Raw genomic sequence first — 25365 nt, forward strand, 5'->3', positions numbered from 1 at the left:
GATAAAATTGCCAACCACAGCTTCTAGGACTTGGAGCTAAAGTCTGGCAGCTTTTTGTTCAGCTTCTAAAGCATTCTTCTCTGGTAAGCTTTTTTGGCTCTCTCCTCAGCTTCTTTCTCCATCTGAGCAATTTCTTGCTTCTCCCTTAGTCAAAGCTTGGCTATTTCTCTCTCATGCTGAAGACACTGCTTGTGCCTCAGTGCTTGCATTCTAATGGCTTCTGCTACAGATACATTTGGGGCAGGTGAAGGTGGAGCCCCTGCTTTCTAGTCACTGGCACTTAGATTTCTCAGTTTTTGATCTGGGGCTTTCTTCTTAAAGGATAATCCCTTTTGTAAGCACAAATCTTCAAGGGCTGTTCTAGCAAGACCCTCCTAGGATTGCGGCTCGCTCATTGTAACTAATCTTTAACCCTTAGAACTCTCAACATCAAAATTAAATTTTGAGGAGCGTGAGGATTCTGATCCAAAGCTTAATTGAGCTAGTTCTGGGGGTTCTGCCAAAACTAGGCTGAATGTCACCATGCCTCGGGGTTACAGCTGAGGATGCCAGGCTCAGGACAAACTGCTGAGAAATAAGGCAGACATCCTCACACTGGTGGTTATTCTATCATTAGATTTACCAAGCCAGTAACAAAAGTAAACTTCTGTCTCACCACACTGGTTAACAAGAGGTCAAAAATGTAGTCTCAGGCATCCCAGCCCTTATCTCACCACCCACTGTGACGAGTGGTTACTGAAAACCAATTTAACCAAACAAAGGGTTTTTCTGATCTCAAGAGATCAGCCACATGACCAGGTCAATATATAACTCAGATCTTACCCATTGATCACTCTGCCGCCAATCCTCTAGTAACTAAAATCCAAAGGTTTTGTAATAAAAGAAGTTACAAATGGTTAATAGTCTTTCCTGTGGGAGCTGTTCCACTTCACTATTAATTGGGGCAGCAACACTCTTAAAATCATTCTATAATCTGAGGGTTGGGTTGCTTGCTTAGGGAGTGGGAGATGCTGGTTCAAATCCTGCCTCTGCTGTTAAGAAGAAGGGTATCCTATCCGGGTGGAAGATTACTGTTTAAGTTCCCTCTCTTTCGCTGGAAGCCCCTGTCACATAGGTGGTTCCCTGGGTAGGATGTTGGCTTTTGTAGATCCTGTTTTTAGGTGCCTCTCTCTCCCATCCATTGAAGAGGGAGCCTAAGCACCTAACTCAGGCTTAGGGGATCCCATTGTTCCAATGATTTTCTAGGCATCTAAAAGAGAGGGAGGGTAACACTGAGTATTACCACACTGAAGCCCCTTTGTGCTGAGACAGAGGGGAACTGGGCTGAACAGAACCCAACCACAAAAAAAGATGAGGGGAAGGAGCAAGCACCTTGGCTGTTGGCGAAAGCAGCATGATCCAGAGCCTTGACTGCATTATGAGTGCCACCGAGCAAAGACAGGGAAGCAGCGTGAGGAGAAAATGGGAAGCAGGGATAATTTATACAAAAATATAGTGAGTGCTTCAGACAATTCCTCAGTCTCTAGGTCTCTATTTCAGGGGATATAAAGCTCTGACATGTTACAGTCCGAGGCCTGGCCCAGACTGGGGATTTCTTGATTCAGACCTCTGATTTATTGTTTATTGCCTGTGACTTTTACTAAAAATACCCAACAAAAATCTTAGCCTTAGTCCATGGCCACCAGGTGGCAGCAGGGGAGCAAAGAGGGAACACTAGGTGATTTTTCACAACACAGAGCCTAGGACATGCCTTCCATCATAGGCAGGGTTGCCAATTTTGGTTGGATGTTCTCCTGGAGGTTTCATCATGACAATCTTAAAGGTTACACTTTAATTAAACTCCTGGAGACTCCAAGCCAATCCTAAATTTGTAGACATTAGGCCATCCTTTCAGGTGGGTACAAGAGGCATATGCAACAACCCTTTGCTACAGCTCAAACCCAGGTGATGGCTCAGGGTATAAAGATCAGAACTGAAATACTTAGAATTGCTAGAAATTTAAATGCCAGCAGGGCTCATCCAGACTCTGCCTTCCCTGGCATTACTGTAAATGGCACTATGCTCAGTCCTGCAGCTGAAGCAGTTGCATGTGGACATTAACGATCACATGGCACTTGTCATCCAAACAGGGGGCAACAGCAAAATTAATCTGGTTGTAGCAATACCTGATCCCAACTGCTGCAGACAGATCAACTTTCTAGTAACCCTCATCTCCAGCCCCCATTTCCAGGCTAGGAAAATTCACATGCAGATTTGATCAGGCTCGTGTGAAGCTTCGTATCTGGCAGGACAACACACTGAAGAAGTAATGCAGATGGGGGGAAATGCTAAGATAAGCAGCAAGAGCCTCTGGCCTAGGAGCACATCAAGCATGTTGTTTATCTGAAAGGAAACCAGCACCATCCAAGTGTGGCAGGGGTTGGGAGGGAAGGATTCCCCTCTGAAGCTCCAGCTTCTTTCCAAAGCTTTAGTACACACTCATGTCCCATTACTAGATGGCAGAGCTATAAATCAATGAGGGACGTAATTATCTGCAGGCTGTGATTCCATCAGGAAGCAGCTACTAGTGTTAAGATCCAGCTCCAACCTGGATTAACATTTAGATGACACAAAAAGAAACCAGAGTTGTAGAAGTAGTGCTATTCAGCCCCTCTCCTTTCTTCTGTAGAGAAGCAAAAGGAATTGAAATTCCCCTACCAGTTTGCCAGTCGACCCAGGCACTTTAATATTTGTGTACAATAATGTAGGGCCTCAGCTAGCATTAGTGGACTCAGCTCCAGTAACATCACATTACCCTACCTAAGGATCTTGTCTATCATATGCAGCAGAGTTTAATTGTTGCTTGCCTTCTAACAGCCTGTTCCCAACAGGGCCGAGGGCTTGACGCAGGCTGTGAGATTCCCGAGGTATTCATTTGCAAGGATCTGATTTGAGACAAGAACTCCTTACAAAGGCTGTGATGGATTTGATATGTCTGAGTGTCGATAGCTAGTGAATTGTGCTGTTGATAAGGACACTGGCTAGCGCTAATAGGCTGATAGGTCCTGGTAGTACAATGCCTGGTAGAACTGGCTGCTTGAAACAGATTTTGCCTTGATAAATTTGAAAATTGGGGCTGATGGATTAGGGGGAGGGGGCAAATAAGGTTATCTAAACTTTCCTAAAGAAACACTAATTATAATGGGCAGAGACCAGCTACTCAACTAGTGTAAAGCAGCCTAGCTCCACTTAAGTCGATAAAAGGTACGCCAGTTTGTGCCAGCTTAGTGTTTTGCCCCTAAATCTGTAAGAGGTGCTCAGATATTACAAGGCGGAGGCCCTAGCTCATGTTAGTTACAGGACTTGCACTGATTCAGCAAGTTGCGCGCGCGCACCCACACACTGATCTTTTCATTCATACACAGGATACAATGTTTTTTTAGTGAAGTCTGTGTGTTTAATCAGACAAACTACAAAGTATTTACACCAATATCAGTGTTTCAAACCACCCCCACCCCTCCACAAATGTGGGGACTAAGTTTTATTATTTTTTTAAAAAAAAAAGGGGAGGGGGGGCCTAGATATTTAGGCACTCAAAGGCAGGTGGACTAGGGAGCAGGGAAGAGAGCCAGACCACCACGTTGCCTGCATAGTCCTCAGCTGGAGATTTACACAACATTAAGTTACAATAGCAGAAGAATACCTTGTACGGTGTTATTTATTTCCCTGAATCAATGCCAGAGAGCATCAGACTCCTTAGGTAAAGAGATTCCTCTTTAGTTTATTGGCTTAAAAAAAAAAAAAACCTGGCAAAACAGCATGGCGAGAGGGGAGAGTCTCTTCGCCCTGCTGCCCCCCCCCCAAGGTATTCATCAGTTCCAACACCAGTATCCCGCTCTAAGACACAACAGACTCTAGGTCCCCTCCTGTCCACATGCAGGAGGGTCATGCTGCTCTATCAAACTCGAGATCATGCACAATGGAGAGGGGTTTACTCTGCACCTAGGACAAAAAGAAGTGAAGGAGCCCTGCTCTATTCTTTCTCAAAGCTTGCCAAAGCCAGGGAAAGAAAGAGCATACTGTGTTCACTTAAATTATTAATAATCATTATTGCTTCACCAGCTGCAGTAAAATCAGACAGAGCTGGAAACAACCCATGTTTTAAGTCATTCTATCCCCCCTGCTCCAATTTTTTTTTTAAATGTACATATTAAAAAGTCCTTTTTCAGTATGTACAGCTGCTGCCACACCCTCTCCCCCACGCTGTCTTCAACCTGGTGTTCTTCAGCCGATTCCAAATTTTTGTTTTTGAAGCAACAACTTTTCCTTTGTGGTAGGTATTTAAAAATTATATTATATAAATTATACAAGTGTCATTGGCACAACACACACAATGCCCCCCTCCCCATTCTCTGCATGTTAGCAACCTTACAAAAAAGTGTGGGTGGGTGGGGAGAGGAGAATCTGATCTATGAATTAGGATTTCTCCACACCTGCTCAATGTATGCAAAAAGACACAGATCATTAAAAAGGTACTGAGAGTCCCTGCTCATGAATGCAGAAATCTAGACATAGCAACTTTTATGCTGTGCAGAAAAACAAGGTCCAAGTCCAAAATTCATTGAAAAGATTACAAAAAAACCACAATCTTCCAACCAAGCAAGGTAGGATCTTTTCTTGAAGACCAGTGGAAACTAAGCCTTTTCAAGCCGATTTTTAATATGTCGGTAACTAAAAAAGAGAGAACCTGTTTTAATAAATAAGAGTGAGATGCAGGGCTGGGTTTGTATTATCAGTCCCATTTTCCCTGAGCTCTTTAGGAAAAAAAATGCCCGAAAGGAAGAATCACATTTGGGTCACAGCATCTGCCCGCTCTGTGAGAAAATGAACTATACCTCCCACTGTGCCCTGTTTTGGAAGAGAATGGCAGTAAAGTTAGATTTCTAGCCACGTTTGAAGGGATAGCTTGGGAAAGCAAAATTACCTGTGCACCTGCTTCTGCTTTGCTGAGAGGGTTTTATTCAGAGGGGCCGAGGCCGGTGCTACTTCAGTCAATGGGAGTTGTGTCCTGGATTTCAGTGGGGCCAGGACATGGTTGCAGGAGCTCAGGAAAAGGTGGCTTTAAAAAGCCTATAAATGCAGGGTGGAGTCTCACTCCACCTAATTATCTGACCTGAATTATTTTAAATCAAAGGCATGTCTGCATTACTGATAAGATACAACACGAGTTAAAGCTGGTCTATAAAAAGCAGCAGTTAGAATACCTTCCATGGTATCTTGCCTCACAGCATGACTAGGCAGGGATAGGAGATGGAAGGTCAGATCCCATTGAGACCAACAGGAGTTTTGGCACAGATGGCAGTCATCCCAATGAATGCCCCTGGACACATCTCCCACCCCACTGGCTCCAGCTGGCAGATCTGTTGCCAGACTTTAACCACTGCTGCCCAGACATTTCTGTAACTTGAGGTTGTGATACACAAGCACCTGGAGAAGGTCTGGCTCAATTGTCCTAAAAATGGGGAACAATCCTAATGTGGAAAAAGCATTAGGAGCATGAAAAAAATACACAGAGAATACCAAAATCCATTTTGCTCCACACCCCATCCCACAGGCTGGGGCAGTCAGAGGTTGGAGGAAACACCTTTAGAATCTATCATTTGAGTCCACTTTCAATGTCATGCGTGACTCTACCTCATGCTTTTCTGGGAGTGTGTGTGTATGGGTGGGTGGGAATTTATCCTATATGCTTTTGAGATTTCACTCACCCCAGCTGGCATTTCCCCAGGGGAGGGATTTGTGCCTGCCCTGCACTCCTTACCACTCCCCAGAAAAGAAGTTCTCCTCTGCATCAAGAAGGAGCATCTGAGATGGACCTAACCCAGCCTGGGGCAGAATGGATCCTTCGAAACAATGACGCCAGCCTGTGATTCTGGGGACAGAGGTTCAGGAGCCACACCCAGCCCCTGTGCCAAAGCACCCCACAGGACAGAAGCCACCCAAGGGAAGCAGCTGGGACAACACTCGTTTGGGACAGTTAAACTCTTTGGATGATGCATGGACTGAGGGGGCCACAAGCCAGGCTTGCAGCACAGTCCCTCAGTTGCCAGGGGGGTTCTGTCCGTTGGGACTTTTGGCACACTGAAGAGCATCCAAAAATAATAGACAAAAAGGAGCAAATTATGACAATAACCAAAGCCTTGCAGGCAAATGGCAAAGAATTCCAGTTACATCCAAGGGCAGACACTAGCGTTACCTTAGAAAAACCACATGCAACTAATTCCACAGCTGGGGCTCTGGGTGAGCACTCAGGCAACTCAAGGGCTATGTACAAAACCAGCCGATTTTACAGCTCGTTAGAAGTTCTCCCTTTTAAGAAGCCAATATCCCAAAGAAGGGGTCGCTGGACTGCTCCAGTCAAAAAGCAAACCTTTGCTAGAAAGGGGTTATTTAAATATGGCTTCGGTGGCTGCTCAAGTTTTATAGTTTGTTAAAGAATCACCATGAGGTGATGGCAGGAGCAAGACTGGGCACTGAAATCGGTCAGACTCCAGCCCCGGTGCGTTGAGTAGGTCAGGGCAGCCCTCTCCTATCTACCCCCTCCCTTCCAGAAGCTGACCATGTGCATCTCAGTCCTGCTCCAGGGCCCGGCTGACACCACATGGGGCTTTCTGACTGGAACTCATTTAGAATGAAGAGATCCTTAAGGACTGTGCATGAGGGACCTTGACAGGAGCATTTGGGCTGAAAGCCAGCCAGCTGTCTTGGCCAAGGATGGAGCTGGGTCTTTTGCGTTCTCCCGTCTTTGGCAAAGCACCTGCCTGTTAATGACACTTTGCTGACAGAGGGCACCCCTTTCCTATTCCACCTCCCCGTCTCTCTCCTTCTGCCATTCCAGGTCTACTCCAAAGGGGAAAACCATGCAGCTGAGCGGCAAGGAGCCCTTCTGCAGCGAAGAGAAATGGGACTTTGGCAGTGCTTAGACCTCACCTCCAACACAAGGGTGCGTGTTGCCAGCACACAGCTGCAGCAGCGCACCAGACTGACAGCGATGGCATCCCAGGAGATTCTTGAGTTAATGAGAGTTGGGGACCCCTCCCTGCACCACTGAAGAGTGTTCCTTTTGCTTAGCATGGATCATGGTCTTTCAGAGAAAAATCTCCATTTTAACACTCCCCTCTGCACATCTTGGCACAGCATTCATCCCTTGTCCATTGGGGACCAGCTTCGGAGACACAAAACATTCATTTACAGTGCTGCCCTAGAGAGCAACTAATGACATGAATCCAAGTCCCAGCTGCAGGAGCCCGGCTCTTACTGCTCTGCATACAATCCACACATCTGCCTCTTCTCCCATTGGGTAAAAGGGGGGAGAATTCTCTCTTGACCCTGTGGCTACTGTAATCTCCCATGCACGATTGACTTGGCTGTAGATGGCCTATTAGCGTCTCTATCAGGGTCAGGGTCACCGGAAAACCCCCACTGACAGCAGCTTGGGCTAGAACTGGTGTCTGAATCTGCCTTCCACCAGATTTCTCTCCCCCCGTGGAAACAGCAGGAGAGATCAGCAGTGATCTGGCAAGAAGGGATTCATGAGAGATTTTAATAACTGTATACACACAGGGCCAAACTTGCCAGCTGAAGTCTGCTGTTTATTCACAAGCCTGATGAAAAATACAGCCAGCCATTTGTGTGTCAACTGCTGTCAAAGCAGCCTCTGCCACGTGGCTACATAAATACAAGCAGAGAAGCCACTCATGCACCGTCAGAGAGCGGTAACTGGGAGCAAAAAGCTGTTTGCTTAAGAAAGTACACACGATCCAATCCCACTGGGTGCTGAGCAACCTGGACTCCCAAGGATTTCAGCGGGAAGTGAGGGCTCTTAGCACCCCACTGAATTAGGCCCTTCCTCCTCCCAGGATTTAGAACTGAGATTTTGCATGATTTCTGCATTCAGGGGCTTAAGGCCAGTTTGCAGCCAGGGCACAGCAAGTGGGCCAGACACCAATACAAAAGGAAGCAAGGAGGTTGCTTCCTTACCTTACCATGCTGCACGCAGGGCAGACACACAGCGCCTGCCAGGATCCCAAAAGATCTCAGCTCCAGGTGCTGAAGCATGAGGTTGAGTGGAAGCCCTGAACTAGTGATCTTCCCCATGGGAGCCCTTTTGCAGACCCTCACCTGCACCCAGGGAAGCAGCCATGGAAGCTGGGTCAAAGTAGGAGAATTCGTCGTTTTAACTTTTAGGAAGGGCCTGGAGTTTAGATGATGCCCCTTAGTAGCTAATTACCAGTTCTGGAATGAGGGTGGAGGGGAAGACCCCTCTGCTCTCAGGCAGAAAAGGAGACTTCACCTGCATCCCAAGTGCATCCATAAGTAGTTCTTGAAACCATGTCCCCATGGAGTGGGTGATGCACCGCCAGGCCCCCACCACCCTGGGTAAGCTAGCTCCCCATCGGGCCTTGATTCAGACACACACAAAGAACCCTTTGCTAGGCCAAGGTTTTCCTGACTGGTGGAGCTGGCATGACACCAGAATGTCCCAAGAACAACTGCCTCTGCTTCTCTGGCACTAAAATCCTTAGAGTAAAACAAGATGCATCTTAATGAGTGGGATGAGGAGAGGCAGGGAGGGTCTGGCTGGGTGTTCTCCAGGTGCACTGCTTGGGGTGCTGGCTGGAAAACCCGGAGCATTTCATTGAAGAATACCCAGCAAAACAATAGGGGATTGGTAGCAAGGGTAGGAAAAAGGAGGGGTATCCTGCCCCAATTGGCATTTGCCTTAGTGTGACTCTAAAAAGTCGTCATCGAAATCACAAGGCTCCCTTCGTTGGGTGACACGAAACTGGAAGACAGAAACCTGCAGCTCGTGATCTAACGTGGTCTCGAAATAAGTCAGAAGGTCACTGGCACCATGAGCAGCAACGCAACACTAATGCAAGTGCAAGTGCAGCTTGGTCACGAAGCCCTTCTAGCTCTCCAGCAGAGCCTCACACAGGGAGAAAAATCACTTCAACAGCCTCCAGGCCGACACGGCACAGCCAGGAGCCCTGATCCACACTCGCATGTGCCTAGGACCTGCAGCAAGGCCAGTGCCACAGCCCTGTACACCAGCAGGATGGGGCAGGGACAGTCACCACACTCTGAAAGGTGACTGTCCTCTCTCTGGAAGAGTCTCTCAGTCTGAAACCACAGCCTGCAGCCAGCTCTGCTCAGGGAACAAGCGTAAAGAGCAGAGAGGTGTGTGGGGGGGAATCTTGTGCTGGTTTGAAAGAAGAGAAAAAGCATGGAAGCTGCATGATCGGAGAGTAAAAGGTGTCGAGCCGTAGCACCAGCATCCAGCCCCAGCACAGCCAAGCACTCCAGTCTGGGTCACTGTTAGACAGAGTCTGTCTAATTCCTTTCATTGCACTTCAGAAATACTTGGAGGAAGACCCCTGAAGGCCCCTCCAGCTTCTGCACCAACCCTCCTGACTGCTCTCAAGCACGGTGGGTTTCTTCTAGAAAGACTCCTTCTCCAATCCCCAGTCACTGCACACAGCCAACTCCCTTCAGACTCATCTCAAGATCAAACGGCCACACTTCATTAACAAAGTCCATAAATCAGTAATTAGTGATCAGGAGAACCCAGCCCCCTCCACCTTGCGGGGCTAAAAAGCACCCAGTCCCACCCTCTGGGAGAAGGGCTAGTCCCCAAAGCCAGACTCTGCAAGGAGTTCTTGAGATGCCGCCTGCCTTGTGACATGTGCATGGACACCCTCGGAGGAGCGCAAGGTCTTTGGCACCAGGAGCCATCCCCAGGTCTATAGGTTCTCGCCCGGCTGGTACTGGGGCTCTGTTGACGTGAAGTAGTCCTCCAAGAAAGCCTGCAGGTACTCGAAGGTGGGCCTCTCCTCGGAGTCCTTCCTCCAACACTGGCACATCAGGTCGTGCAGGGATTCGGGGCACTCTGGAGGACAGGGCATCCGGTAGCCACGTTCTACCTGGTCCAGCACTTCCCGGTTAACCATACCTTATAGCCAAGAGAAGGAATTGGGAGACATACCACTTCTTAGTGCCAAGTGAGATATCACACGCAGATGCTTGCTGCTGCCTCCAGGCCAAGCTACAGTGAAGATTTCAAGGGCCTTCATGCATAGAACATGAACCTGCAATTCTCTCTGAGGCCCTGAGTGGTCACAGCTCACAGAAGAATGGAAGACCTGCCAATGATCTAATTAGATCATTTCTCTTTATCTCAATAGTGCCTTCCATCAAAGGGTCTCTAGAATGTTGGTTTCACTATTAACCTCACAGGGTGTTGAGACTTAACTGATTATCACTCCCATCTTACAGATGGGGAAACTGAGGCACACGGCACTTAGGTGACTTGGCCAATGTCATGTAGCTAGTCCATGGTAGACCTAGGAACTGAACCTTGATCTTCTGCTGGCTAGAACTTCCCAAGCCTGAAATACAGCCACCAGTCACTCCAAGGTTCACACCACAATGGCATGAATGGGAGGAGAACTTGATCCACGTTGGGGGATCCGGGACTTCACTCAAGGCTCAGTGAACATCTTCCCAGTACAAGACTCCCTCAGAGTCTCTCCTTTCATGGGGAAGGCCTCATTACCCACCCCCATCCCTAAGTAGTGGGAGAAACACTGCAGCAAACTTTTCCATTGAGGATATCAGCATAGCAGTCACCATGGCAACTTAAACACCACACTGCTCCGTAGATCAGCTAGGATCTGCCACAGCCTGACCTGATATCAGAGCCCTGCAGTGGCCAATGACAGCACAGGTCCTCTCAGTGTCTATACCTGCTCTTACCTGGGTAGGGCACTCTGCCCTTTGTGGTCAGCTCAGTCAATAGGATTCCGAAGGACCAGACATCTGACTTGATTGTAAACCTGCCATACAAAGCAGCTTCTGGGGCTGTCCACTTAATGGGGAACTTGGCACCTAAGCAACAGAGATAGAAAATAAGATCCACCCTGTATGTCCACATGGAGAACTGAGGGAGAGTTACCTCACAATCTACCACAATGGGTGTGAGCCCAGAGCTGCTCCAGGTGGGATGTTATACCAGCCAGGCTTGCAGACGTCAGTTCAGGAGGACTAGGCTACAGAGCTACAGTTGGAGAAAAGTCATGCCTGCCCATCTGCAGTCAATGGCACTAGTGATTGCAATTGCTTTCCCCTCCCCAGCCCTTACAATTTAAAGGGACAACAAGCACTTCATTAAGTTCTCGCATCTAGGCGAGGACAGAGTCTGCATCAGGAGTAAGTCTGAAAAGCATAAGATAGGGTCCCAAGTCCCATCTCCTTCACTTTGCAATAGCACTAACAGGGTAGAAGTAGAAGCAGGTAGAAGTTCGGTAGAAGTAGGTGAACAGGAGCAAACGTGCTGGTTTAAAAGTACACAGTATGTAGCAGTCGGGTCCAACATACAAATCCGAGAACATGAATATCTGTAGACTCCTCAGACTGCTGGATCAAGAGCCGTGCAGAGCCGAGTCTCCCAACACAGGCAGCCTGGGCTGCAGCAATGCATGCTCCCCCTGCCTGCACTTCTCCCACCTCTGGGGGCAAGGGATTACCTCAGCCTCCATGCTCTGTTTAAGTACTTGGCACCTCTGCAGAGGCCACCAGTGCCAGCTGGGCAGTCTATGTGGTGTGGGCAACTGCCCACAGGGAACCAGACAGACCCACAAACAGCTGCTGGATGGTAACAACTCTGGGTCATTCCTGGGCGGGGGTGGACTCAAACCTAAGAGCAATAGCTCTGTGGCCCATTACCAATCGCCCGAGTCACCCTGCCCTCGCCTGCCCTCCACCGCTCGGAAATGCTAAGCAGTTTGGGCCTCGCTCACTTCCATTTTCCACAGCTCCCTTTGAGCCCCGCATGTGGAGTCTATGCGCACAGTCCCACTCCCACATACCTTGCCTGGCCGTGTATTCGTTGTCCTCAATCAGCCGTGCCAAGCCAAAATCGGCTACCTTGCACACCAGATTTTCCCCCACAAGGATGTTGGCAGCTCGGAGATCCCGATGGACGTAGTTCATCCTCTCCACATAGGCCATGCCAGATGCGATCTGTAGCACAGAGAACGTTAGATGCTGCTACAGGACACTGTATGCCCAAGCTCTACACCTCACGTCTGTGCTGGTTATAATGCAGAGCTGCTTGCAGCTATAATCTGCGCATGATACGCACAGCCGGCACGTCACCGGGCTCTGATCGAGATGGAATGCAGCTTGTAAAGTGGCAGCCCAACATCAGCCGGTGGCTGGGTCACACTGAGCTGACTGGACTTGGAAGTGGCTTGTAGTTATTTTGTAATGCGTCGTCAGGCTAATGCAGTTGTGGGGTCATAAATAAGACACTGGTGGAGGAACAAGAGCCTGGCAGCGATGTGGCATTTTCCTCCCCAGAATTCTACATGAAATACCACATTGAGCCCCAGACTGGGGGACTTTTCTATAGCCGCCAGGCCAGGGCAGTGTAATCTGATGGGAGCGGTCCGGTGGTAGGAGCCGAGCTAGGTATTATAGGTGCTTTTTGTTTGCATGTATGAGCCATAGAATCAGGCTACAGATCTAGCACAGAGACGCGTCACTGTTTTCCAGAGTACATCTCTAGCTTTGTGACCCTCTAGAGCAGGGGTCTCAAACTTTTTTTGCTGGGACCCCCGTTGAAAATATTTCAGGCTGCAAGGCCCTCCCCCCCCCACCAAAGATTGATAACCTCCTCATGCCATGCCACCCTTACCAGCATGCGCGGGGGCTGACAGTGCGTGACGCCCCCCCCTCATAATAACCTTGTGACCCCCTGAGGGGTCACGACCCCCAGTTTGAGAACCCCCACTCTAGAGCTCTATAAATCTGCTCAAGTCTGGGCTGCTGTTGACCTTTGACTGAGGAGGCTGCCACAACAGCAACAGCTGCTGGCAAATACCCCAGAAGGCAGGTGATGCAAAGTCTAGCACTTCCAGTTCCTGGTGTTGGCTGTACTCTGACCATCCAGCTCACAGGCCTCGCTTGAGAGTGCGATTGTAGCAGAGAAACTGAAAGGAGATAAGGCCAAGTGGGACGGAAGCCTTCCCACTCTGAATAGATTCTTCCCCTCTTCCTCCCACCCCCAGGGCTTGCTGGCTTTGGATCAGGTTACCCCCCAACTTCAGAGGACAAGGAAGCCTGAGGCAGTGCCTCAAACTCGGGGGGTAATTTTACTTTGTTGCTAGCAGAATCCCGTTGACCTTGGACTGCACTCGTGAAGGCTGGTATGATGGTCCTATCTTTTCTGTCAGCTGGACCCCCACCCACACTAGGCATGAGAAGGCCTGAAGTCCAAGGGCCACGGCAGTCAAGAGGATCAAAGGGAAATTCAAAGGGCAGCTCTCCACTCAGCCAAACCCACCTGAGCCGCCATGTCCACCAGCTGGGGCAGCCGCAGATACTTGCCCATCTCCCCCTTCAGGAAATCCAGTAAGCTCCCTGGGGTGGAAAGGCACAACCATCAGCGGCAGTTAGGATGGATCAGACACGACTCGCAGCCACCTGGCTGTGTTTGAGCATAACACCAAAGATGTGTCCTCAGGCAGCTGCCCTTGGAGTTGAGGGATGAGGGGAAGGGGGTGGAGTGAGGAGTCTTGTGCTAAGCCAGTCTGCAGCCACCTGAGATTTCACTGCTGCACACTACAGTCACTTGAACTCCATAGCAACCGTAGGGACAGAATCAGAATGCTCCTGCTCCAAAAAGCACAGGCCCCTGAGCTCAGGAAGAATCCATTAGCAGGATGGGGCCTATGACACATTGAGCAGTCCCACTTCTATCCAGTGGAGGGCAGCAGTACATGCACCAGAGTAGAGCATTGTAATGAATAGGCAGATATGTAACAGAGCTGGGTGTGGTCATTTCTCACTTCACAACCTATGCCCCCTGCCCTTCCCCAGTCAGCTCCCAAGCGGAGCATCTCCTTACCCCTCTGCACTCTAATGGGTCCCAGCTCCCTTAACTCTGTCACTTCATGGGGCAGTCTAATAGGAAACACTGCACACTGCCAAGGTCAAGTGCCTCTGTTCCATATCCAACACGCTTTCTGCGGAGGTAGGGGCAAGTCTGTGCTCAGCTGGCTAGTTCATCTATAGGTCTCCACCTCAGCCAGTGAGGATCCGGCTTTACATTTACTATGGAATCAGTTTTAAGAGAGAGGTTCCTTCCTGTCCCTTCAGGGGGCTGCATCTCCATGCTGCCAGCGTCCGATGCAGTTCATGGAGATGCAGCTAGAAATACCTCCTCCCCATTGTCACAGTCCTCCTCTCCCGCCTGCGAACACGTTTCTCCCTGCTCACACTGTAGGTTCAGTTAAAAATAAGAAGTTCCTCAGTTATCAGAGCATATGGCTGCCCTGACCCACATGCTGGCCCCAGGTCCCATTTTCCAGCTGCCAGTCCCATCCCTTTGGTGCCATGCACTCACCTTTGCTCATGTATTCAGTTACAATGTAAATGGGCTCCTCTGACACCACAGCATACAGCTGAACCAGCTTCTCATGACGGAGCTTCTTCATGACCTGGGCCTCCTGCAGAAATGCCTCTGGTGACATGGTGCCGGGTTTCAGAGTCTTTATAGCCACCCTGGTGGTGCCATTCCAGGTCCCTGGAGTAGAAGCCAGAGCCAGTTTATGAACTGCCCTTGAGGATTAGGGACCGCCTATAAAGGCACTCACACAGCACAACACCTTCAGGGGTGCAATGCCCAGCACCCAGTCATCCCAGCACAGCAGGATTATGCCATGTCACATTATCAACAGAACATGCAGGTACCATGCTGCACCAGGTTCAACACAGGACAATCCTGCGAACTTCCAGGTATGTGGAAGCCATCCAAGTGCATGAGCCTGACTCGTACAGGGAGAGTTGCAGATTTCACTGCGACCCACCCAACTTCTGACACATCAGCATTCCTCAGCCAGTGCTCATTGCACTGGCTGCAATCCACACCTCACAGCCACTGCTAGAACTTACTCCCTCCCATCCCATTTACATGGCCTGTTTGGTGGACAGAGATGCTCCCTGTGAGATCCCTTGGGTGCATTTTCAATGCTGGCGAAGCTTCACATCACTTCAATGAGCACCCCGTCTCCCACCCAGGTGGAAGACCCCAGCCAGGAAGGAGGGATCATTTAACTTGCTGCAAGGAATAACAATGGCTGACATTCTTACGCTCTCATCCAGCCCTCACTGTCAGAAATCCAGCTGGCTCATTAACAAGTCAACATGAGCAGACACTCCATGGCCCAGACATCTGCTGCAGCTGCCACCTTAGGCGTGTTTGGAGGAATCCTTACCCATCCACACTTCTCCAAAGCAGCCTTGCCCCAGCTTCACCTCCAGTCGCAGAGACTCCCTGGGGATTTCCCAAGCATCTTTAGCAAGTCCTTGTGTTTGGGGCTTGGAAGTTGGGCAAACATTTGTGAGACGGTGGCACAAGCCATCAGCATGTTCTGGCAAGGGGGAAGATACACAGGCATCAAGTGGCGTTTAGACAGACAGCATCTTCTCCGGAAATCCTTCCAGCACCAAAGCTGCAGATTCTGTTCCAATCTTCATCAACCCCTCCCCCTTCTTTCTTAAAATCCCATTTGAAGCCCATTGTTTGGCTCTTCCCCATTTTATTTCAGTGGGAAGGTGCCTGGGACCCTTTTGCCTTGGGTGCTACATTCCATGTGAAGACCACATCCCCTCCACTCTACATGCTTCACATGGAGCCTGCCGTTCGCTGCTTACCTGCTAAGGCATTTAGGCCATAGGTCTTGAGGGAGTCGCTCTCTGCATTGCAGGGGGGAGGCAGAAAGCATCTTCCTTTCTTTAAAATTTCCCTCTTAAACACATAGTATCTGTCCCCCTGCTGAGATGTGCCATCTCCTTAGAAGACGAGCTAGAGCTGAGGGACCCTCCCTCTGTCTAAAATCACCATGTCTCCTGGCATCAAATTCACTATCGTTTTCAGGGAAGTGGAGACAGACCTTTGGCTTCCATTTTGGTTGCTTGGCATGCCAAAATAAAGCTGTGGGCAAGCCCCAGGACTCCCATTCCCACCACAACGCAGCCCAGGGGCTTTTTACACTTGGGTTTTTTTGTTTTGTTTTGTTTTTTTTGCGCGGTCACCCACCATTGCCAACAACAGTGCAGCTGCATCAGTGGCAGCTAGGATGGAAGCACGAGGGTAGAAGATGCCAGCAGCCCTGTCTAAACCTGATCAGAACAAGTCTAGCATGCCACCACTGCAGGAGCTGCACCAATCTTCTCCCCACCCCATTTTCCCGGGGGAGACCGACACAGCCTCGTTTCACTGTCACCTGCAAAGCCTACATAGCCTGTCCCCACCTACATCTTTGTGCTTCTGTGCACCCTCCTCGGATGTCTCCCTGCATCTCCTCCTTCCATTTTCAAGACTGGGCTTTTGTCAGGCTGTTCCCCATGCTCCGTACACTCACCCTCGCCTCATCTATCCAGCATCTCCTCTCCTCGTCTTCAAACCCAACTCTTGGGCAACACCTCCTGTCCTTTGCCATTACTAACCCACAGGTCATGGTTTGTCTGAGCTGCTGCCCCAGGTCTGGCTACACTTTACTTTGCATAGGCCATAAAGGAATTCCGGGCAGGGAATGGGTATCAGCTGCATACTGTACAAGGCAGGACACGAACACAGATATCACACCACCTACTGGAGTAATACGCCACCAGTTGCTGCAGGCTGTTGAACTGCGTGCGGGAGGTGATGTAGAAGCCACCGCTGTCCAGCTTGCGGATCTTGTAGTGTTTCACGTTGAGCCCCTTGGCGTTGTCAAAGTCAGAGACCGAGAGGCAGTAGGCACCTGTGGGAAGAGCAGGTGCACCTCAATCCTTCTGCCCCAGCTACGCTCCGACCCTTGTGGGGAGGCTCCAAGAGCAGAGGGAAATGACTAATTAGGGTGCATTAAAAGTGCAGGTCTCATTCCTTCGAGATTCATAGGAAGGGACTGGCGGGGAAGTAACTTTGTGGATAGGTCATTCTAAGATTGGGACAACCTGAACTGACCTAAGGCAGCCAGCTGCATGACATAAGAGGAGGGAAGAACCAATACAAACAACTATTGACTGTGACAGCTGCACCCTGCTTTCTTCCTGGTGCTGTACAAACTTGCCAACAGTCCCCTCCCACTGGGAAGTCCTGATCCCATGTCCATGGAAGAGATTCCACACATGCCAGTGGAACAGGATGGCAACATCACAGCAGGACCATAGGGAGAGGGGAAATCAGAGTTGAGAGGCACCATTTCTTTTGAACAAACAGCAGGCAAGGCCACCTCCAGTTGTGGCCTCAGCTATGTTCGCTTGTGCAGTGAGGCCATCAAGCATCAGACTAAACAGCGTGGGGTCAAGTTAGCACCTGGAGATGGGGGATCTCCGTGGAACACCTAGACACGAAGGAAGTGAGGCTGGTGATTCGTGACTCGGTGCCCCATCATGGTGCTAGGAATGTGCTGTGGAGCTTGTCAGAGGAAAGATCTATTCAATGAAACATAAAACTGGCACACCCTCGCAGGAGATCCAATGGCAGTTTAAGGTGGGGTCATTAACCCTCAGTGTCCTGGCCAGATGTTAATTCGAGTGTTTACATTCCACCTCCCTAAGTTCTCCCCGGCAGTTTCTCCTGGATACAGTTCCTCCACTTCTGTCCTCCAGTGCTGTGCAGGGCTGCTAGGTGTTCCCAGTTAGCACGTTCCACCCCAGAGGCAGCTGAAAAGATCCCAGCCATCCACACGGGTGTACTCCTGACCCCTCTCTCTCTCTGAAAATCTGGCCCATACAGCATGTAATCTTTGTTCTAAAGTACTGGATTATTTTAAGACATCAAAATGAGAGTGGTGGGAAGAAACAGCAAATGAGTAGTATCAAACTGAGGACCACACAAAGGACAGGCACAAAAAACAGACACTTCCCCTTGAAATATATATGTTGCTCTTCAGTGGAACATACAGGGAGATGCACAATATTTCAGCCAGGTGTCTAGGATCAGCTGGCCCTGCCATCACCTCCCTATGGGGAGGGGAGGGTAAAAGGAGAGAAGGTGCCTCCTTGTGCAATTCCTGGATGACGGACGAATAAGAAGAACCCTCACTGGATTACAGTAGCCAAGCCACGAGAGGGGAGGCAGCTGGCAAAAGAGAACATGACCTCTGGAGCCTAGCTAGTGCTGGTTGGGTTGGCAACAGGGCAAGCAGCCACGTGAAAGTAGCGAAGATGAATGCACAGCTGGAAAAGACTCCACACAACAACAAAAGCAATAAAGGAGGAATCTGCCTAGGCAGGAATGAGCCAAATGCCCGTTACCAAAGAGGGGAATAGTTGGGTTGTGGGAGCTGGAAGGGTGGTGAGCAGAGAGCAACCAGAGGGCTCTAACCCCTTCCTTTCTGAAGGGGAAGTAACAGTGGGTTGTGCTGCTCTAGCATCTCAGATGGATCATTGCTAGATACAAGAGGGAGACACCTCAGGCTAAGTCGCAGTTAAAGCCAATCTGAATTTTCTTCCCCAGTTTCTCAAATGATGGGCCCGCATTTATCTCCAAACTCCAGCATCCTCCCACTCTAGAGAGCGCTGGCTTTGGGAGTTGAGCTGGGCTCCACTTTGGCGTCTCACGCACCGGCCCAACACTGAGCTGTCTGGGCTGCAAATATGGCCAGGGGCGGTTGGTGCTTTATTCATATTATCTGTTTCCATTGGAATAAAAAGATAATGCCAAACTGAACAATTAATTAAATGTGTTCATTTAGGGCCAAAATGGGACTAGTGTCCTGTTCATGAACAGCAGCGCCAACCCAAGTGTTCAAAAATAGCCACCCCCGAGAGAGTCAAAATTTTTAAAAATAAAAACCCCAAAATCTATTATTTGCCTTCTGATTCTTGAGCGTCTGGAGAGCAGGCGGAGTGGAGAGGGAGAGGAGACAAATCGCATGTTCAAGCTTCTCTCTGCAAGCCTCTGGAAGGGCTAATAAAACCACAAATGTTTCTAAATCACATGACTCCAGGTGCTGAGACTTCACTGAGAGTCTTGCAGTATCTGGTGGTTCTCCCCCCCAAACTCCAAGTCACGAGAGCCAGCAAACACGACATTAAGCCTAAAAATACCCCTTGTGAAACGCACCACTTTCTATGCAGATGGGGGAAACTCTAGCAGAGCAATAAAGCAATTTGTTCAAGGCCTCACAGCAAGCCAGTGACTGAGTTAGGAAGAAAACCCATGCTCCTGGCTCCCAGTCCCAACATTAGACCACGTAGCCCTCCTAGGGTTTGTCTACCCTGCGGCTGGGAGGTGTAATTCCTGGCAGGAGCAGACTCCCACTACCTCTGCTTGAGAAAGTGCATTAAAGAGTAGCATGGACACTGCAGCAGTGGTGGCAGCTCAGGCTAGCCCCCTTGGTCCAAGCCCACCCGACCCCCGGGGTCCAAGCTCAGACGGCTAACCAGAGCCGCCGCCAGTGTCTATACTGCTATTTTCAGAGCTCTCTTGAGCAGAGCTTGCGTGAGTCAGTCTACCCACACAAAGAGTCACAGTGCAGACAAACCGTGAAAGGGCCTCTGCCACCTGACACTTGGCATTAGACATGTATGGAAGCAGCACCTCAGCGCTACAGATACCCAACGGCTCCTCTGCAGGAATACGGCGACAGAGGCATCCCACAAAGGCCATTAAGAACAGTACCATTAGCTTTTCTTCTGACCCACTCCTGCAAACAAGCCTATGAACAAATCGAGCTATCGCTCCTATGGCCTGAGAAAGGAGGATGTGTGTATTATTGCAGTTTTTAAATGCTGGGAGGCACCATGATGTTATGGGAATGGGGGCTCCACCAGTGTCCAGAATAGAGTGGGGGCAAACTAGCCAGGCAAGCAGGATCCGTCCTGGCAAGGGAGTAGTCCGGACTCATTTCAGGGCAAAAGAGGCCTCCATGCATAATAAAATTAGCTACTTGTGTAACAAAGTGAGCTACCTGCAATCTGCTCAGCAGACTCGTGCGGTTGTGGTGTGTCGAAAATCCACCTCAGCATAAATCTGAGCCAAGAAGACGCTCAAACAGGGAATATTCCAGGCCTCCTCTTTTTAATTGGTTTAAATTAATTTTTTTGTGGCAAAAGTCAAGACAGATTCCCTAGATCCCTGGCCAAATCCTCGTTTGGGTAGTTACTCTCTGTCCACAAAGGTTCATTGCTGTCGAAGTGGGAAAAGTTCGTCTGAACTTCCCCTCCTGAACATGCTGTCCTGGGACTCAGGAGATCCAATTCAGTTCCCAGCTCTGCCACAAACGTCTTGTGTGGCCTTGAGCAACTTATTTAGTCTCCCTGGGCCTCAGTTCCTACTTTGCAAAATGGGGATAATCACCCATTCTTTCTCCCACCCTTCGTCTGCCTGATCTATTTGAATGCTAAGCTCTTATGGGCAGGGACTGTCTTCCTATGTGTTTGTACAGTGCCTAACAGGGAGCCCTGGACTCCCATGAGATCTCTACACACTACAAGCACGAAGGCCACATAGGATTGCCAGTGCTGCCTCCCGCCCCAGAGATGAGCACATAACAGAGGAGGGGCAGTGAGTCTGGTACACTTAGGCTACGCTTACACTTGGTGCCAGGGGTGCAACTCGCACCTTACACACAGACATACCGGGTATGTCTGCACAGCAAGTGTATACTCTGCTATTTTTAGCACGCTAGCTTGATGAGAACTAGGGTGAGCTTGTCTACACGAGCTGGGAATCATACGCCCAGCTCCAAGCACAGGTGGACGTCTTCGCTGGGAACATGTTGGGACCCATCTAGATGGGAGGTGCTACATACATCACTTTATACCCATGTTTATATCAGTCCTAATGGGCGTCTTTCCGCCCCCCAGCTTCAGAAGATCTCACGTCAGCATGCAGAGAACAGTTTAGGGCGCTGGACTGCAAGCTCCAAAATGCTTGGAGAGTACCAGAACTCACCCATTTAAGGGGACAACGTAAACAAGATTAGAGACAATATTCAGCGCCTCCTTCCCACCCCACATTATATTAACTAAATACCCCAACGCCAAGTCTCAATCTCTCTGCGACTCTGCCTGCTTTGAGTGCACCCAGGTCAGAGGGAGGCTGGGGAAATCTTAGCAAGTGCAGGCACCCAGGTGGACGTAATCCACACCCAGGCTCACTGCAGACACAGAGGCCACTGTTGCCCGGGGTACGAGCTGGCCTGCTCCACCCCCAGCCAGGTCCTCACATGGTCTCCAGGAAGCTGCTCAAACCCAACAGCCCCTGGCACTACGGGAAGGAGGCAACTGCAGAGTTCCCCGTTGCCATTGGTTACCCAGCTATTCCCAGCTCAGTGACCCAGTTTCTGCACTGTTCTCCGGGGGGGTTGGGAGGGGGGGGGGGAGGGGCGAGCACAAGATTGGAGACTGTTTACACCAGACATTTCAAGCCCACCCAGCTCTCAGCCAGTTGGCTCAGGAGAAAGGGGGGAAACCGCCCACTAGGACAGGCTGGCTGAGTGGGGACAAATTAAAACCGCAAGGATTAAAAGCAAGGCGACTTCTTAAGGGTCAATATTGTCCATCGGTGCAGGACAAAGGCTGTGGGGGTATTGCAGACAGGCTGCCCTGCAGGGACAGGATAGGGAGGGGGCACTCTAGGGGCTGTATACACGTAGAACTGCCCCTCCACTGAGAGGGGAGCCTCAGCAATGCCAGCTGGCATCTCCTCATTCCGTCTTTGCGCAAGGAAGCATGGAACCCATGGAGACACCTGGATCCAGCAGCCTAGCCGCCCGCTGCCTTGAGCGGCCACATCCTGACAGAAGCATCATGTAGGGATGGTTCTCCAAGACTCAACCCATCCCTTAGACCCTTCCCATGGAGCTAAGCGCCTGCCGGGGACCCAGTTACCTTTTGTGGTTTCACTCTCCCTGACCAGAAACGTTCCTCGGGGGTTCTCAGAATTGAGCAGGAGCCGCTCCGACTCCCGGCGAGTGATCTTGCCAAAATACCACCTGAAAGAGCAAGCAACAGATCAGCCCAGGGAACCCTGCCCCATCCCCACCACCCAGCTTTAGACCCTCTTCATTACTGCGACCACGTTGTGGAGAGGGATTGCTAGACCCAAGGGCTACATTAACAGGCAGAGGCATCTGTCAGCACACTCCAATCCCAATGGCCAGGGAGTTAGGGATCTCTGCGGAATTATATAACTAGGTACACAGCAAAACCTGTACTAAGTACCCCACCCCCAAAAAGCAACTCTGTCACAGGCAGTCACTTTTCTTATTTTAATTAAAGTGTCCCCCAGTCTCCCAGCCCAGTGTTACTCCAAGAGCCCACCACTGGACGTGGAGCAGTAAGCGTATGTTATTTTCACAGCATAGTGGAAGTTGCAGGAGCACATGCAGCAGCATTCAGGTGGGAGGCTGTGCAATTTGAGGTTAGCCCCATCAAGCCTTCGAGCACGGTGCATGCAACTCTTTAGGGTAGATTTACATAAAATAAAAATTCACGGTGCAGCCAATTGCATATGCCTAGTTTGCAGAGAGCACTAGTGTGACTGCATGCAAAAATAGGGCTACTGCAGGTACAAATATGCCTATTTGCATGCAGCCCCTAATTTGCATATGCAAAGCAGCCATCATTTTGCATATGCAATTAAATGCTTATTGGGGGAAGGCGGGGGGAATAAAATCCTTTAGGCCACATCTACTATACAAGCCCAATACTGCTGATCCCTGACCAGTTTCTCAAGATGGATTTCACTGGACATGGCACGAAAACGTATCTTGTCTTAACATTTGGCTTTGAGCATGCCTAAGAAAACAACAAAATGTTTAACAGAGTGGCAAGTTAAAAAAAATAAAAATAAAAAGCCCACAAGGGCCTTTAGGAGGCTACAGAAATGCCTGAAAAGCAGGCTGTTTGCATTATTCTTTTAAACTGTCTAAAAAGATTTCAATTACTCTTCGGCCTGGATGGAGTCTGAGGGTGCGACATAGTTACTGGGGATGTAGCCAGTTTGTCCTGTTGTGAGGGAGTGAGCCAGCCACCAGTCTCCTTCCCTGGAAGAGAAATAAAAAGACAGGAGAGAGAGATTCAAAAAGAGGATCTTCTCTAGAAGTGAAGTCACCTCCCCAAGCAGCCGGAACCAAGACATGGACCCCCAGGCCGGAGATACAGCAAAACGAACAGGCAATCCTGGCCCCTTCAAGGCACCAGAGTTATTTCCAAGCTAGTTCTTCTGGATAGTTTTGCTTAGGCCACTGTGAGCACCCACAGCTTTACTGAATGGGGAGATGTCAGGGACCCAAAGCTAAAGTCAACCTGAACTGAAACGGGCTTCAGAGTCAACAGGGCAAGGGACAAACTTTTCAAGGCTCAGGACGAGTTAGTCCAGGTAGGGGCCTATATGTTGCGAGCCGCACCATCTCCCCACCTACCCATGTTCCCTGCTGTTGCTCACCCTACATGATTGTCCTGGAGTCTCCAGGAATTAAAGATTATGTCATATGATGAAACCTCCAGGAATACGACCAACCAAAATTGGCAACCCTAGTTCATTACACAGATGAGCAGCTGAATTCATTAGGCCATGGAAAGCATCACCTTTTGCCCTCAATGTTGTTATTTTTTTTAAATCAACTACAACTGCTTCCCACTACAACCACTAAAAATTCACTTGAAGTACCATCTCCAAGGGAACATTAGAACCCCTGGAGGCAATAATCAAGATAGACGGGGAACTAATAATGGAGCGTTGCTCACAGAGGGCTGAGTCTGAGATGCAAAGCATGTGCAACTCCAGCCAACTGCCGAGTACCTGCAACTCCCATCCACACAGAGGGCTTTACAGTTGCTCAGCACCTCTTACGATTGGGCCCCTAATTCTTTGGGAAGCAAGAAGCAGAGTGCAGAACCCTCAAGAGGCAGAGCTTTGAAAAGGGGCCTGTCCGCCCACAACCACAAGAGTCTCGGCATTTGCTTGGATGTAGTCCTTGAGCACCATGACAGCCGCGGCACCAGCAAACCAACTATCCTAGGAAATACACTGATAACGAGGGTCAAATTGCTCTGGTATCAGGGCACCTCATTAACTCAGCAATGCCATTTTCCCAGAGACTCCAGTACGGATGCCACGTGGGTCCCATCCGGCACGCGATAGTTACAGTAACTGTGCTATCACTCTCACATACACACAGCATGGGCAATATGCTTTTAAAATAAGGCAACTCCTTACTTAAAAAGGCACATCAGAGACCCATTGAAAATACCTTTGGAGCCATCTGAATTTGAGCCAAGTCTGGCTGAAGTGTGAAGCATTGGGAATCCAAGAGCAGAAAAAACAGGGAAGCAGAGAAGGAAGAGAGAAAAAAAAGCAGAATGACAGTGACGATAAAAAAGTGTGCTAGAAAAGACAGCCAAAAAAAAAGAAAAATTGTTTGTTAAATGCAAATTGCCTAAAAGCAAGTAGGAGGAAGAGAGGAAAAGAGGGGCGGGGCAGACCATGAGAAATAAATGACTGAGGCACAAACATCACTTAGCAGGGCTTGAGCCTCGCTGCCATTTACTTTGCTGGCAAAACGGCTTTTGAATTCGCAGGATGGTTCCCATTGGTGTCAGGTTTCATGTCATCCGTCCCTATGGTGGATCCTGTCTGAGGAGTTCCCAAAATGGGGCGAGGGGCTCTCCCAGCAGAAATGGACCCAGGCCCCAGTAGCGGGGAGCTCCGAACGACTGCTGTGCTAGCCCAAGGGCCGGCTACTGTTCTGTGCTGTAGGCTCCCCTTCCTCTACACAGCTAGCCCTGACAGCACTGTCTGAATGACAAGGTGCTGTGGGACATCTTTATCTAGCACTTTCACAAAGCCTGTGGCTGGTGAGGTGGTGGTTGCCAGGACTGCAAACTCCCCACGTGGATTTGATAAAGTATGTCCTCACAGCAGAGATGTCTCAGACTCCACCAAGTTGTCTCGTAGCCTGCGACAGCACCAGATTTCTGAAAAGACCACCTCCCTGCATTTTGAAAGGAAAGAGGCTGCATACCCCTCACACAGTATACACATGGATCCGCAGTACTTTGGTCATATGGCAGCCTTGGAAAATGGGCAGGAAAATTTGCCAGTCCAGACATGAAGGCTCAGAGACTCCAACTGCCTGGGCAAAACTGCATAGTTTGCACATAGGAAGGTGCACGGTCATTTATATGTGCAATTACTGCTACTGTGCACACATGCTTAGCGACTAGATGTGCACATTGTTAAAATCTATTGTAAAAAGCCTACTTGCTCACCTACACCAGGAGGATAGATCCAATATACATGCCCCAAGTAAAAAGTGTTACTTG

The 25365-nt window shown here is 49.6% G+C and overlaps 1 protein-coding gene across 1 annotated transcript in view; it reads right to left on the reverse strand.

The window, feature by feature from the left end:
* Positions 1 to 3413: 3413 nt before the first annotated feature.
* The window catches only part of SRC (SRC proto-oncogene, non-receptor tyrosine kinase), a 71147-nt gene continuing 49195 nt past the window's right edge, over positions 3414 to 25365 (reverse strand). Inside the window, exons 5-13 of the mRNA XM_067554374.1 lie at positions 22986 to 23084; positions 21928 to 22031; positions 16698 to 16847; positions 15318 to 15473; positions 14447 to 14626; positions 13385 to 13461; positions 11907 to 12060; positions 10795 to 10926; positions 3414 to 9991 (exon numbers count right to left, since the gene is read on the reverse strand). Of these exons, the coding sequence (XP_067410475.1) occupies positions 9783 to 9991; positions 10795 to 10926; positions 11907 to 12060; positions 13385 to 13461; positions 14447 to 14626; positions 15318 to 15473; positions 16698 to 16847; positions 21928 to 22031; positions 22986 to 23084 (1261 nt within the window). The 3' untranslated portion in view covers positions 3414 to 9782. The remainder of the gene's footprint in view (positions 9992 to 10794; positions 10927 to 11906; positions 12061 to 13384; positions 13462 to 14446; positions 14627 to 15317; positions 15474 to 16697; positions 16848 to 21927; positions 22032 to 22985; positions 23085 to 25365) is intronic.

The sequence above is a fragment of the Emydura macquarii genome, unplaced genomic scaffold, assembly GCF_026122565.2.
Source record: "Emydura macquarii macquarii isolate MOO-44397 ecotype Brisbane River unplaced genomic scaffold, CSIRO-AGI_Emac_v2 contig_1483, whole genome shotgun sequence".
NCBI lineage: Eukaryota > Metazoa > Chordata > Testudines > Chelidae > Emydura > Emydura macquarii.